This window comes from Saccopteryx leptura, chromosome 6 (assembly GCF_036850995.1).
Source record: "Saccopteryx leptura isolate mSacLep1 chromosome 6, mSacLep1_pri_phased_curated, whole genome shotgun sequence".
Lineage (NCBI taxonomy): Eukaryota > Metazoa > Chordata > Mammalia > Chiroptera > Emballonuridae > Saccopteryx > Saccopteryx leptura.
Window position 1 is genome coordinate 145204290 of NC_089508.1, and position 14921 is coordinate 145219210.

A 14921-nucleotide genomic window follows, 5' to 3' on the forward strand; every position below is an offset into this window, starting at 1 on the left:
CACAGGAGAAGCGCTCATCTGCTTCTCCACCCCTCCCCCTCTCCTTCCTCTCTGTCTCTTCCCCTCCCGCAGCGAGGCTCCATTGGAGCAAGGATGGCCCAGGCGCTGGGGATGGCTCCTTGGCCTCTGCCCCAGGCGCTAGAGTGGCTCTGGTCGCAACAGAGCGACGCCCCGGAGGGGCAGAGCGTCGCCCCCTGGTGGGCATGCCAGGTGGATCCCGGTCGGGCGTATGCGGGAGTCTGTCTGACTGTCTCTCCCCGTTTCCAGCTTCAGAAAAATACAGGAAAAAGGGAAAAAGGAAAGAAAAAAAAAAAAAGATCAGGGTATATATTACCACAGAAGAAAGAATGGGTATTGGGGGACAACTAGTACCTACCACAAGCCATCTGCTCCAGGTATTTTAACTTTGGCAATTTTGACATGTAGGGTCAGATCATTCTTTTTGGAGGCTATTCTTTGCATTGTAGAGTGAGTTAAGCATCCCCTTAGTAGTGACAACTAAAAGCATCTCTAGACATTGCTAAATGCCCTTCAGAAACATCTTCCCGTTCCCTGTTGAGAAATTGTTCTATGGTGTTCAGGAACTGCTTAGTCACTGGGCAGGAGACAAATCCAAACCATAAACGAAAGTCTCGGACAATGACAAGTGTTTCAGACAGACAGGGTGCAGGATGACCTGTGCATACAAAAGCCCTGAGAGTGGGAAGAACTTGTTCTAAGAACCTGACTGCAGGTGTGCTTGGTGGGGAAAGTGGGCTGAGAGGAGGCGGACAGTAGGTGGGAGCCTGGGGAGGTTTGTGGAGTTTGATATTCAGTGCAATGGGAAATAACTGGAAGACTTTAAGCAGGGGATGGCATGTTTATGACAGCACATAACACGGAGGAACAAGAGCATGGAGGTCAGTAGGAAGTTGTCATAGTAGCCCAGGTGAGAAATGATGATGGCTTGGTTGGGCAGTGGGAATGGAAATAAAGTTGAAAGATAAATGTATTAGATTGGAGTGGTGCTTAAGAGTATGTTTCCACATACTGAATTTCAGTCCAACCCATTACAGATTTGTCCTATTGTTCCTGTATTAGTTTCCTAACAGTAACAAATTATCTCAAACTTGGTGGCTTAAAACAAATGCATTGTCTCGTGGTTCTGGAGTACAAAGTCAGTTTCCCTAGTGTCTAAGGGTCATGCCCCTAGGCAGACTCTAGGGAGGAGTCAGCTTTGTGTCTTATGTTCTGGCAGCGACTGCACTCCAATCTGCCTCCGAGATCACAATGCCACCTCTTTTGTGGGTCTTCTCTGCCTCTGATTAGAACACTTGTGATTGCATTTAGAACCACCCAGATTATCCAGGTTAATCTTTCCATTTCAAGATCCTTAACTTGGTCTTGTCTTTTCCCATATAAGGTAATACTCATTCTTTTGCCATAGAAGAGAACATTCCCAGGATTAGGACATGGGTATCTCCTGGGGGCTATTATTCAGTTCTCTAGTGTTGAAATCACTTGTGGCCATAGAAGGAAAGAGCAAGGAGGTCTTAGGTTTGTTTAGACATCAAGGTGGAAAGCATCTCAGTGAAGGTAATAATGCTGTTTAGTAAACTGATTATAGAGAAATGTTAAAAAGAGAAAACTGAATTTTTAAGAGAAAGTGGATTTTTAAGATTTCTCAGAAAGGTAGACTGAAGGACAAAAATATTCAGAAGGGGCCTGACCTGTGGTGGTGCAGTGGATAAAACGTCGACCTGGAAATGCTGAGGTCGCCGGTTCAGAACCCTGGGCTTGCCTGGTCAAGGCACATATGGGAGTTGATGCTTCCAGCTCCTCCCCCCCTTCTGTCTGTCTCTCCTCTCTCTCTCTCTGTCTCTCCCTCTCCTCTCTAAAATGAATAAATAAAAAAAATATTCATAAGGGATTCAAGGGCTTTAGACATATCATTCTGGATATCAAAGTCAATGCTTAAAAGGACTGCTACACTTATACATTGTATGGTGAGCACTCAAACACAGGGTGTATCACGTGTCAGTAGGCTGGGTATGGGCCATTCAGCTGTGGTAGGACTCGGGTGGGAGGGATAGTGAGAAGGCAGTGGACAATGGAATGGAAAGGCAGGACCAGGCTAACCTACAGAGGTAGAGCAACACAGAAGAGCAGGTATATCCTGTAGCTGTGGTAGGGAGGCCCAGAAGGAAGCAGAAATGCCACTGCAGGCCAGCAGAGACTAGCACCAAACTGAAAGCATGGATACTTATCTAGAGATCCTGGCAGGCTGGTGGCATCAAGACAGTCTCATAGGATATACTTAAGCTCCAAGGCTCTAGTTACCAGTACTGCCGCCCAGATATAGCCAGCTAAGTAACGAGGGTGCCTCCTACCAAATCCTAAAGTACTTGGTTAGAGCTTCTTAAGTGCTACTTCCTGAAGTCCTCAAGGTAGCTTTGTAAGTAGGGAGAGTCTGACAAAACTCTGTAACTCTGATAGAAATGAAAAAGAATGGCACTCCCGTGTCTGAATCCACAGTACAGCCCAGCCCCTATAAGACATAAGGAGGCCCTGGCCGGTTGGCTCAGTGGTAGAGTGTCGGCCTGGCGTGCGGGGGACCCGGGTTCGATTCCCGGCCAGGGCACATAGGAGAAGTGCCCATTTGCTTCTCCACCCCCCCCTTCCTCTCTGTCTCTCTCTTCCCCTCCCGCAGCGGAGGCTCCATTGGAGCAGGGATGGCCCGGGCGCTGGGGATGGCTCCTTGGCCTCTGCCCCAGGTGCTAGAGTGGCTCTGGTTGTGGCATAGTGACGCCCAGGAGGGGCAGAGCATCGCCCCCTGGTGGGCAGAGCATCGCCCCTATCGCCCCTGGTGGGCGTGCCGGGTGGATCCCAATCGGGCGCATGCGGGAGTCTGTCTGACTGTCTCTCCCCGTTTCCAGCTTCAGAAAAATACAAAAAAAAAAAAAAAAAAAAAAAAAGACATAAGGAAATCATTACTGACAATAGAGAGGAACATAACTTAATACGCACTGTAACTAAATCCATGGAATGCATGTTTATTTTTTGCTAAATACCATCAGTGCCAAGGAGAGTAATATGAACTAACAGGCATAGTTTGATACTGTGGTCAAGTACACAGGTTTTGAAGCCAAAGTCCCTAGTTCAAATCCTGGATAAATCATGGCAATATTTCGTTTAGCAAATTATAGCTAATTTGTGTTTATAAAGACTAGAGTCCCCTCCGGGGAACCATGACACCTGAACTCTAGACTTAGTTCCTGGCCCTGAATCTAACCAGTCATGTTCCCTTGGGGAAATGGCTTCCACTTCTGAAGCCTCCAGTTACCCCTCTGTAAAACAGAGGGTTGAGGTCTAAGATTACTTAAATGTACACTTTAAAGTGACCTTGGGAGGCCTTTCAAATCTTCATGCTCTGTAGAGCACCCAGACTTTCTCCTTACTGTAGACTGAAAGACTTTGAGAATCACAGCACTATTTTAGTTATATAGTACTCCTGATCTAAACGTTATTAATCCTGCTGAAGATGAGGAAATGAAAATCTAGCAGGTTTAAAACGATTTGTTCAAAATCACACAGCTAAATTACTATGAGGCCGCTATTCAATTTTAGTTCTGCCAATTCTAAAGCTGTGTATTTCTGCCTTTCTGTATGCCACCCTGTCATTAGATCTGATTTCTGCAGAGCAGGCCAGGTCACAGTGCTCACTGCCCGTACACTTCCCTACATGACCCTAATTGGTGGTTCTGAGCCGACACTTGGCTGTCCTTTGTTCAGTTCGGTCCTGCTCAGCACTCCCTCCCTTTTCCTGTTATTTATGGTGCTGTCAGCCCATATGGTCTAGCTCCCATCTCTTACCCTGTAAAATGTCTCCTCCATTTCTTGTTTCCAGCAGTAATTATGGACTTTCCTCATGTACTTACTCATTTCATCCACTTCACAATAAAAAATTAAATAAGTGTGAAGTTGGTGCTAAAATGATAATAAACAACAAAGGATGAAACAAATACCTGGAAAGTAAAAACTTTAGTAATTATTTTCCATTTTCTTTTATATTTAAGTTTTTGTTAGGTTAGGAAGATAATTTCCATGTCTGACCACTGGAACAATCTAAATCATATTAATGTTACAATCATCAATTCTAAAGGGAATTCAAATTGAATATTTGAATGGAAACATAATATGTTTAGCTTTCAGAATAGAGAACATCTTGGAGAAACTGTGACACCAGCGTAGGTATACTTAAGGTAATACTGGTATAATCAGTATCTCTCACAGCAATAGAAAATACTTGCTTTTTGATTACGTTCTATATTAACTTTGAGTCAAGAATTTCAAATTGTTGTAAAATAATTTCAGTTCAGTGCTGTGACAATTATGCAAACAGATGTAAACTCCATTGCTAGATGAACTTTAAAAAGGTTGAACACTGACCTGTGGTGGCGCAGTGGATAAAGCGTCGACCTGGAAATGCTGAGGTCGCAGGTTCGAAACCCTGGGCTTCCCTGGTCAAGGCACATATGGGAGTTGATGCTTCCTGCTCCTCCCCCCTTCTCTCTCTCTGTCTCTCTCTCCTCTTTCTCCCTCTCTGTCTCTCTCTCCTCTCTAAAAATAAATAAAAGGTTGAACACTTACGTTATTAACAAAAATGTCAACTAATACAGCCCAACAGATGCAGAAGCACCATAACTAAAAAGAATTATAAATACAGTTGTCTTAGAATAAACCACAGTATGTAGTATCAGGCTTAAAAAAACAACAACTAGATCATCGTTTTTATTTTTTGCTCTTTCTGACTCTACCTGCTAATATAGTGGCAAATTCTAATTATTTATCCTTAATCTCTCTATGAACATATTTGCTGATACTGGATACTATATTCAAATACATAATCCTCATCATGATTAATTTTTTTTTTTTTTTTCAGAGATAGAAAGAGGGTCAGAGAGAAGGACAGATAGGGACAGACAGGCAGGAAGGGAGAGAGATGAGAAGCATAAATTCTTCGTTGCGGCTCCTTAATTGTTCATTGATTGCTTTCTTATGTGCCTTGACTGGGGGGCTGTAGCAGAGCAAGTGACCCCTTGCTCAAGCCAGTGACTTTAGGTTCAAGCCAGAGATCTTGGGCTTCAAGCCAGTGACCATGGAGTCATGTTTATGATCCCACACATAAGTCAGTGACCCCACGCTCAAGCTGATGCACCTGTGCTCAAGCCGGCAACCTCGAGGTTTTGAACCTGGGTCCTCCGCATCCCAGTCTGAGGCTCTATCAACTGCGCCACTGCTGGTCAGGCTGATTAAATAGATTATTAGTGGAAAGTCTTTAAAGGTTTTAATAGGTATTAATGGTTTCATGCAACTTAAAAATTTTGGAAGTAATTGGCTATTGAAGTTTTCTTTTTGTTGGTAAACAGCTACAATACACCAATGTTACTGTAAATATCTAAATAATGTGTTTAAACATGCTTATATTTTACTTAAGAGTCAGACTTTATAATAAATGTGCAATATCATCAAATATTGTAATAATGTCATTATGATAACAGCTTATGTATGGCATTTAAAAAAATATTGACCAGTCACAATACATTTTTCTGGACTGAAATTTAAATTTTCTAGAGGCTAACGTGATAACAAGTCTATCATCTTCACATGGTGTATCCCAATCTTTTTCATACAGCTCACAGGCTTTTCTTGTTGCCTTTCCATAAACGATTCTGCAAGAAAAAAATTGACTTAAGTAGTTATAGTGAAGAGAAACAGATTCATACTATTTCAAAGACTTTTTAAAAATTCTCTTTTCAGTGTATAGTTATTAATTATAAGATAAAAGTAATCAAAAGTGAAACATAGATTGAGAAGGTCTCAAATTTTAAAAACTATAAAATTTGTGGGTTTTACTTGAAAAAATGTCTACAGGGGAAAGTAACACTTTTGAGAAGTTCTTTGCCCCATCTGTCTTAATCTATTTTGCTTTAGTTTTACAGTTATAGCAGGAAAACAAGATTTCTAAAATTCCCCTCTTGCAAACCCAATTAAGACTTGTTTTAGCAGGGAAAGAATGAAGGGAACCAAAAACCCCAGATGGGGTGGCCTTTTTTGTTGTTGTTCTTCAGATATTTGCCAACAGAACTAGCTACTCAAACTGTACTCTTTACTGACCATGTTAACAGATGACTATAATAATACATCATTTAAAGCTGGAGGAACACTTGATTGAAATGAACCTTAAGAGTTCATTTTGCACAAAGAAGGTAAGAATCTACTCTGAGGGGAAAATCTCATAAAATGGAGTAGTAGTGTCACTGCTTGTTCAAGGGAAGTTCATCGAGATCTTGCTGCAGCTGAGCACTGATGCTTTCAGAACAACTTTAATAACATTTAAGTAACCAAATCCAAAGACAGGATCAGAGTAGGCATTTTAAATAAGGTATCCTTCCATGTGTCTGTATGTATTGCCACACTTTAGACAAAAATCACAGCTTTAACAGAGCTGTTATTCTGGACAAGTCTCTGAAGTGAAGGGTGATTTTCCAAAATGAAATTTAAAAACTGGCAGGTGCGTATGTGTTCGTGCTGCCAAAGGAGAGGCAAAGACTACCTGTTTTGAAGGAACTGTTTTCTAATATTTATTTAGTGCCTATAACAAGAAGGGAACCAGATGGAGAAATCCAAACAGGTTTAAAAGCTGCAAAGTGGGATCTGTTTATAGTGAAGAAATCAGCTTTCCCTTCTTCTATCTTTATTTCCTTAACATTCTTTCTTTCTTTAATTTTTTTCCCCTTCTTTTCCAAGTGAGAAAAGAGGGGATAGAGAGACAGACTCCCGCATGTGCCCTGACTGATATCCACCTGGCAACCCCCTGTCTGGGGCCAATGCTTGCCTCTTTGGGGCCATGCTCACAACTAAGCTCTTTTTACAGCCTGAGGCAGAGGCTCCATGGAGCCATCCTCAGTGCCCAGGGCTGATGTGCTCAAACCAATTGAGCCATGGTTGCAGGAGAAGAATAGAGACAGAGAGAGAGACAGAGAGAGAGAGAGAGAGAGAGAGAGAAAAGGGAGGGGTGAAAAAGCAGATGGTGGCTTCTCCTTTGTACCCTGATTGGGAATTGAACCTGGAACACCCACATGCCGGGCTGATGCTGTACCACTGAGACAACCAGCCAGGGCCTGTTTCCTTAACATTCTACAGTCCCTTATTCTATGCTTATTTTATTTAAAGTAAATCAACTACATAAAATTGAGAAACCTAAGTTTCTCAAAGAGCTTCAGGATATAATCAGTGATGAAAGTTGATTTGACAACAGACATAAAATTCATAAAGGACACTGTATATGGTCTGCGGCAATCTTCTGATTCTCAAATAGGATTCAGAAGGTGACTATCAAAGTGTAAGAGTCACTTTTTTTCCCCTTCTCTGTATTTTCCTGAAATTGGAAATGAGGAGGCAGTCAGACAGACTCCCACATGCGCCCGACCGGGATCCACCCGGCATGCCTACCAGGGGGCGATGCTCTGCCCATCTGGGGCATCGTTCTGTTGCAACCAGAGCCATTCTAGCACCTGAGGCAGAGGTCATGGAGCCATCCCCAGCGCCCGGGCCAACTTTGCTCCAATGGAGCCTTGGCTGCGGGAGGGGAAGAGAGAGACAGAGAGGAAGGAGAGGGGTAGGGGTGGAGAAGCAGATGGACGCTTCTCCTGTGTGCCCTGGCCGGGAATCGAACCCGGGACTCCTGCACGCCAGGTCGATGTTCTACCACTGAGCCAACCGGCCAGGGCCAAGAGTCACTTTTAAGAAGATGGTTCTCAGTTAATGACACCTAAATCTCAGAATTCCAATGTGCTTGTAATGGACAATGTATGTGAGAAGGTGAGTAGGTGAATGGGGAAAATATGTGTCCAATCAAGAAATACTTACTAGCATCTTATGGCTGTATAGAACTGTTCTTGTTTAGAAATATTTCAAGTATTTTTGCACAGGATCTGGTTTAGGTCATAAAGTATTACAATCGTCATTTAAGAATGAAGAAGCCGCCTTACCAGGCAGTGGCACAGTGGATAGAGCGTCAGATTGGGATGTGGAGGACCCAGGTTCAAGACCCCAAGGTCGCCAACTTGAGCGCGGGCTCATCTGGTTTGAGCAAGGCTCACTAGCTTGAGCCCAAGGTCGCTGGCTCGAGCAAGGGGTCACTCACTCTGCTGTAGCCCCCCAGTCAAGGCACATATGAGAAATCAATCAATGAACAACTAAGGTGCCACAATGAAGAATTGATGCTTATCATCTCTCTCCCTTCCTATCTGTCTGTCCCTATCTATCCTTCTCTCTGACCCTCTCTGTCTCTGCCACACACACACAAAAAAAGAAACCAAGGAAAATAGGTGTCAAATAATTCACCTGAGGTTTTTAGGAGTGGTAAAATATGGAGCTGAGAGGTTTTTCTTTCCTTCAGACAGTTGTTAGAAGAAATGATTTTATATGTAGTGAGAGAATACAAACATCAAACAGGGTGGTAAAGCACCTAAGGGATTAACAACAGCAGAAAACTAACACTACTCTTTGGGTGAAGAAACAAGGGAGGAGACAGTGTTATGGATCCCAGGAGTAAGGCTACCCGGTGGAAGCTGACCAGTGGGAACTGGGACCATGGAAAGAGACAGATCTACTGCTCCTGACTGTCTTCTACCAGTGCCACCCATCGGCTGAATCTACCTGAACCAGAGAGTCAAGAGGCTAGAAAATGCATCTCCATGAGATACACAGCAGAGAAGTAGTGAGAAAAATATGGGTCCCCGAATACAGTCTAATGGCCAGCACAGGCTAAAGACCACAGTGGTTAATAATGGAGGTTCTAGAGAAAGAGCTCCTGACTTTGAATGCTGTCACTTTCTAATTCAATGACTTTGGGTACATTACATAACATCTCTGGTTCTCTATTTTCCTCATCTACAAAATAGGTATTAAATTTAATTTAGTGGGCTGTTATGGAGAATAAACAGGATAACATATTTGAAACCATAAACTAAGTGCTTGGTCCAGACCACACTCTTAATGAATGTCATCCATTAAATATTTCAAAACATCTGGATACAGCAGGGACAAAAAAAAAAGCGCAAGACCTAAATGCACTAGTGAACAAGACCCATTTTCGGCATGCCACTTGGCATATCTGGGATGGGGTCATGTTTCAAAGAAACTGGTATAACAGCTAATTTCTAGGGAAGAAATTACTCACTAAAGCTTTTTAACATCTTTTATCAAGAATGCATAAGCTCCAAGTTGAAGTCTTTTTTGGGGAAGGAAAATGGGCTCTCACTGACATATATATTCTTCAGGAATTTAGAAAATCATTAGCTGTTACTACAAAGGGGACATTTAGCAATGACCACTGGCCAAAGGAAAATGAGGGTCTCTTTTCTCCACTCAGTGACTTAAATATTTCTGACACTGGCAAAGTCCCTGGTGTGGATCCTCACCCTTGTTGAGTACAGCCTGACCTCACAAATGGGAGGGAAGAGTTCTACTTCTAGCCAAGAGGCTTCTGAAGTGTTTGTTCACTTTCATGGTGGCTCTGGAAGGATGCCACGAAAGACCTCTCATCATGCCACAGTGACGTCAGCAACATCGAGACCTCTGTTTCAGAGAAGGGGGTGGGGAGTGGCACCAATGAGAATCTAACTGCCCACTCCAGACAATGTGAACTGAGCTCTTGGTGTCCTGGGTTTAAAACAACAGGATATCTAGGTTGCTCTGCATCATCCTATTGTCAAAGTAGGTTAGTTAAATCAAACATGAAACACAACTGGGAATACCAGATTACAAATGTGCTTGGGATTGCTTCTGAACTGGCTCTAAGTCAAGGCCAAAGTGGCTGGTCGAGAAGTCATTCTTTCAGCAAAACTTCTACAAAGGAATTAATATTAATGATAATTATAATTATAATAGTTATCATTTCTTGAGTATTTACTATCAGCCAGCCCAGGCACAATGCTAAGCAGTGTACACATTCTATTTAATACTCTGCAAAACTCAGTGAGCCAGATGCTGTTATTGTTGATTTTATGGATGAAAAAACATGAGCCCCAGAGGGATTATGTAACATGCTTGGGATCACGACCTTGAAGTATGACAGTTACAGTTATTTCAGGTATGTCTGATTCCAAGGCCTATAAGTATAGTGCCTTCTTGCCTTGTGCCAGGAACAGTGCTAGACCTTGAAGACATAATAATCATGACAATGAAGGAAAATGAGTTCTGGAACTAGGGCTTCCAGTGTAGTGAAATAACTGTAGAGCTGAAATTGCTAAGAAGCCTTGTTTGAAAGCCACAAGTCTGCCAGATTTTAAAGATGAGCCCATCCTGAAAGCTGAAGAGCACAGTTCCTCTGTCTCCAGTGGGCATGGGAAGGCCAGGGCTGCTTGTAGGATGGCCTCCCCTTAATCCTTAAACACATGGTTAAAGTGTGGCTGGGAAATCAGTTCGAGGTAGGGGCTGCCAGCCCCAGAGGGCAGGAAAAGACAAACCCAACTTGCATAAGTGTTGGGAACGTACTCCTGCTGGACTGGTGGAGGAAAGAAAGAAAAATCTATGGCCCCGACTTTGTGACAACAAAAGTTTTTTTTCTTTATCTTTCAAATAAATTTTGCAGGAAAATCATGTGTTTGAATGCTAACAGGCTTTATCCTAAGACATCTAAAAGCGTGAGATAGAAGGAACAGTGTGATGGGGGACTTCAGTTTTTGGTTTCATTTTGGCATGAATGTGGCAAATATTCTAAACAGTAAAACTAAATTCTTCCAAAACCAGAGTGTTATTCAATGCTGCTATTTTTGTGGCTCAATTATTTAGCTTAAACTTCACCAAAAACTATAATGCTGTAAGTTAGCATGTTAGTTATTCGCCACAATGTTAATGACCTTGTATTTTCATGTAGTGTCTTAATCTTCACCTTCTAGGTAAATTCTGACTTCCTTACTCACTTTAACAAAGCCAGGATGAAGCATAACCTCTTGATTTGGGAAGGGAAAATAACCCAAATAGTTGACTTAAGTAATTACAATTTCAAAAAATTTAAGTTCATGACGTGGATGTCACCCACCTGAAGTTCTGAGTGTTCTTTTAGGAGTTGGTCATATTCTTTTGAAAGACTCTCTGATTGCATCTTCATTGTCATCATGTCATTTTGTGCCTTAGAAAGGGCTAGAAAACAATTAAAAAATTTTAATTTTGAAATAATTTCATTTTTTTTTTTTCCCTGAAGCTGGAAACGAGGAGAGACAGTCAGACAGACTCCCGCATGCGCCCGACCGGGATCCACCCGGCACGCCCACCAGGGGGCGATGCTCTGCCCCTCCGGGGCGTCGCTCTGCCGCGACCAGAGCCACTCTAGCGCCTGGGGCAGAGGCCAAGGAGCCATCCCCAGCGCCCGGGCCATCTTTGCTCCAGTGGAGCCTTGGCTGCGGGAGGGGAAGAGAGAGACAGAGAGGAAGGAGGGGGGGTGGAGAAGCAAATGGGCGCTTCTCCTATGTGCCCTGGCCGGGAATCGAACCCCGGTCCCCCGCACGCCAGGCCGACGCTCTACCACTGAGCCAACCGGCCAGGGCTCAAATTTTTTTAATCCAAACCTTTAATCCGAAATAATTTCAAATTTACAGAAAAATTTCAAGTCTTAAATAGCTGACTCCTTTGTAGACTTTATGCAAATTCACCGTTAATGATGTAGTACATTTGTTATTGTATTCTCTACACACACACACAATTATTTTATTAAACCATCTGAGAATAAGTTACATGTTAACCTGGCATGTGGAAGTCCTGGGTTTGATTCCCAGTCAGAATACACAGGAGAAGCAACCATCTGCTTCTCCTCCTTTCCCCTCTCACTTCTATCTTTCTTCCCCTCTTGCAGCCATGGCTGGATTGATTCAAGAGCATCAGCCCTGGGAACTGAGGATGGCTCTGTGAAGCCTCTGCCTCAAATGCTAAAAAAGCTCAGTTGTAAGCACGGCCCCAGATGGGCAGAACATCAACCCCACACGGGGACTGCTGCGTGGATCCTGGTCAAGGTGCATGTGGAACTCTGTCTCTCTATCTCCCCTCCTCTCACTTGGAAAAGAAGAAAGAAAAATTTAACAGAAGATGTAAAGAACCTATACACTGAAAACTATGAGTCATCATTAAAAAAGATTGAAGAAGACACAAGAAATGTAAAGATATTCCGTGTACATGGATCAGTATAATCAACAATGTTAAAATGGCCATATTACGCAAAGCAACATGCACATTTATGCAATCCCTATCAAAATCCCAATAGCATTAAAAAAAAAATCACTGGCCCTGGCTGGTGGTTCAGTGGATAGAGTGCCAGCTGAGCATTTGGATGTCCCAAGTTCAATTCCCAGTTAGGGAACATAGGAGAAGTGATCATCTGCTTCTTCCCTTCTTCCTTTGCCCCTTCTTTCCCTCTTCCCCTTCCACAGCCAGTGGCTCGATTATTTTGTGCATGGCCCTGGATGCTGAGAATAGCTCTGTTAAAGAACATCAGCTTCAGGTGCTAAAAATAGCTCGGTCCTCGAGCATCAGCCCTAGACGGCATCTGCCAGAACCTGGAGGGTGGATCCCAGTGGGGGTACATGGAGGAGTCTGCCTCACTATTTCCCCTCCTCTCACCTAAAAAGAAATCATCAGATTTGTATGAAATCACAAAAGACTCCAAATAGCAAAAGCAATCTTGAGAAAAAATAATAAAGCGAGAGTATTATACTGCAAGCAACTATAATCAAAATGGCATGGTACTGGAACAAAAACACACACAGATCAATGAAACAGAATTGAGAGCCCAAAAATAAAACCCATATGTATATGGGCAAAAATCTTTTGACAAAGGGACCCAAAACATACAATGGAGAAAAGAAATCCTCTTCAATATATGGTGCTGGGAAAATAGGAAAGACACAAGCAAAAGAATGGAACTAGACTGGTGTTTGTCACCATATACAAAAATTAACTCAAAATGAATCAAAGACCTAAATATAAGACTTAAACAAAAAATTACATAGAAAAAAACATAGCTAGTGAACTTATGGACCTTGGTCTTAAAGAGGACTTCATGAATTTGACCTTGGTCTTAAAGAGGACTTCATGAATTTGACCTCCAAGTCAAGGGAAGTAAAAGCAAAAAGAAATAAATGGGACTTTATCAAATTAAAAGGCTTCTTCTGCACAGCAAAATAAACTGTTAACAAAACAAAGAGGCAACCAACTGAATGGGAGAAGATATTTGCAAGCAACATCTCTAACAAGGGGTTAATATCCAAAATACATAAATAACTCATTCATGTCCTGGTGGGGTAGCTCAGCTGGTAAGAGTGCTCTCACCTGACCAGGTAGCGGCGCAGTGGATAGAGTATCAAACTGGAATGCAGAGGACCCAGGTTTGAAACTCTGAAGTCACCAGCTTGAGCGTAGGCTCATTCAGCTTGAGCATGGGCTCACTAGCTTTTGTGTAGGGTTGCTGGCTTGAGTGTGGGATCACAGACATGATCCCATGGTTGCTGGCTTGAGCCCAAAGGTCGCTGGCTTAAAGCCCAAGATCAATGGCTTGAGCCCAAGGTTGCTGGCTTGAGCAAGTGGTCACTCGCTCTGCTGGAGCCTCCTGATCAAGGCACATATGAGAAAGCAGTCAATAGACAACTAAGGTGCAGCAACGAAGAACTGATGTTTCTCATCTCTCTCTCTTCCTGTCTGTCTATCTCTATCTGACCCTCTCTCTTTCTCTCTGTCACACACACACAAGAGTGTTGTCCCAACACTCCAAGGTTGTGGGTTCAATCCCTGGGCAGGGTACATACCAGAATCAACCAGTGAAACAGCAAATCAATCTCTCTCTCTGTTTCTTCCTCTAAATTCAATCAATAAATTTAAATTTTATAAATATACAACTTAACAACTAAAAAGCAAACAATCCAACTGAGAAATGGACAGAGGACCTGAACAGACACTTCTTCCAAGAAGGCATACAAATGGCCAACAGATATATGAAAAGATGCTCAACTTCACTAGATATTAGGAAAATGTTAATCAAAACTACAATGAGATACCACTGCATACCTGTCGAAATGGCTGTTATCAACAAGACAAGTAATAATAAGTACTAGAAAGGTTGTAGAGAAAAAGGAACCTTTATTCACTGTTGGTGGGAATGTAAACTTATATAGCCACCATGGAAAACACTATGTAGAGTCCTCAAAAACTTAAGAACAGAGTTAACATATAACCTAGCAACCTCTTCCCTAGTTATCAACCTGCAGAATTTGAAAACTTCTATTTGCAAAGATATATGCACCTCTATAGTCAATGCAGCATAACTCATGATGGCCAAGACATGTAAACAACAGAAACGTTCTTCGATGGATGATTGGAAAAAGATGTGGTACATATATAAAATGGAATACTACTCAGCCATAAGAAAAGATAAAATACCACCATTGCAACAATAAGAATGGATCTTGAGAATACCACACTGAGTGAAATAAGTCACACAGAAAATGTCAAGAATCACATAATTTCATTCATGTAGTATATAAAACTGAAAGTGATAAATGAACAAATAAGACAAACAAAAACTCACAGACACAGTATGGTGGCTACCAGAGTGAATGGGGAAGAGGTAGTAAAGGGAGTCAAATACATGGTGATGGAGGTGATGGAAGGCGATTTGACGTACACTTGAAACCTATATAATTTTATTAGCCAATGTCATCCCAACACATTTAATTATTTATTTATTTATTCATTTTTAGAGAGGAGAGAGAGAGGGAGAGAGAGAAACAGAGAGAGAGAAGGGGGGGGAGGAGCTGGAAGCATCAACTCCCATATGTGCCTTGACCAGGCAAGCCCAGGGTTTCGAACTGGCAACCTCAGCATTTCCA

The 14921-nt window shown here is 42.4% G+C and overlaps 1 protein-coding gene across 1 annotated transcript in view; it reads right to left on the minus strand.

The window, feature by feature from the left end:
* Positions 1-4898: 4898 nt before the first annotated feature.
* BCAP29 (B cell receptor associated protein 29) overlaps positions 4899-14921 on the minus strand; it is a 69100-nt gene continuing 59077 nt past the window's right edge. Inside the window, exons 7-8 of the mRNA XM_066342444.1 lie at positions 11090-11190; positions 4899-5711 (exon numbers count right to left, since the gene is read on the minus strand). Of these exons, the coding sequence (XP_066198541.1) occupies positions 5676-5711; positions 11090-11190 (137 nt within the window). The 3' untranslated portion in view covers positions 4899-5675. The remainder of the gene's footprint in view (positions 5712-11089; positions 11191-14921) is intronic.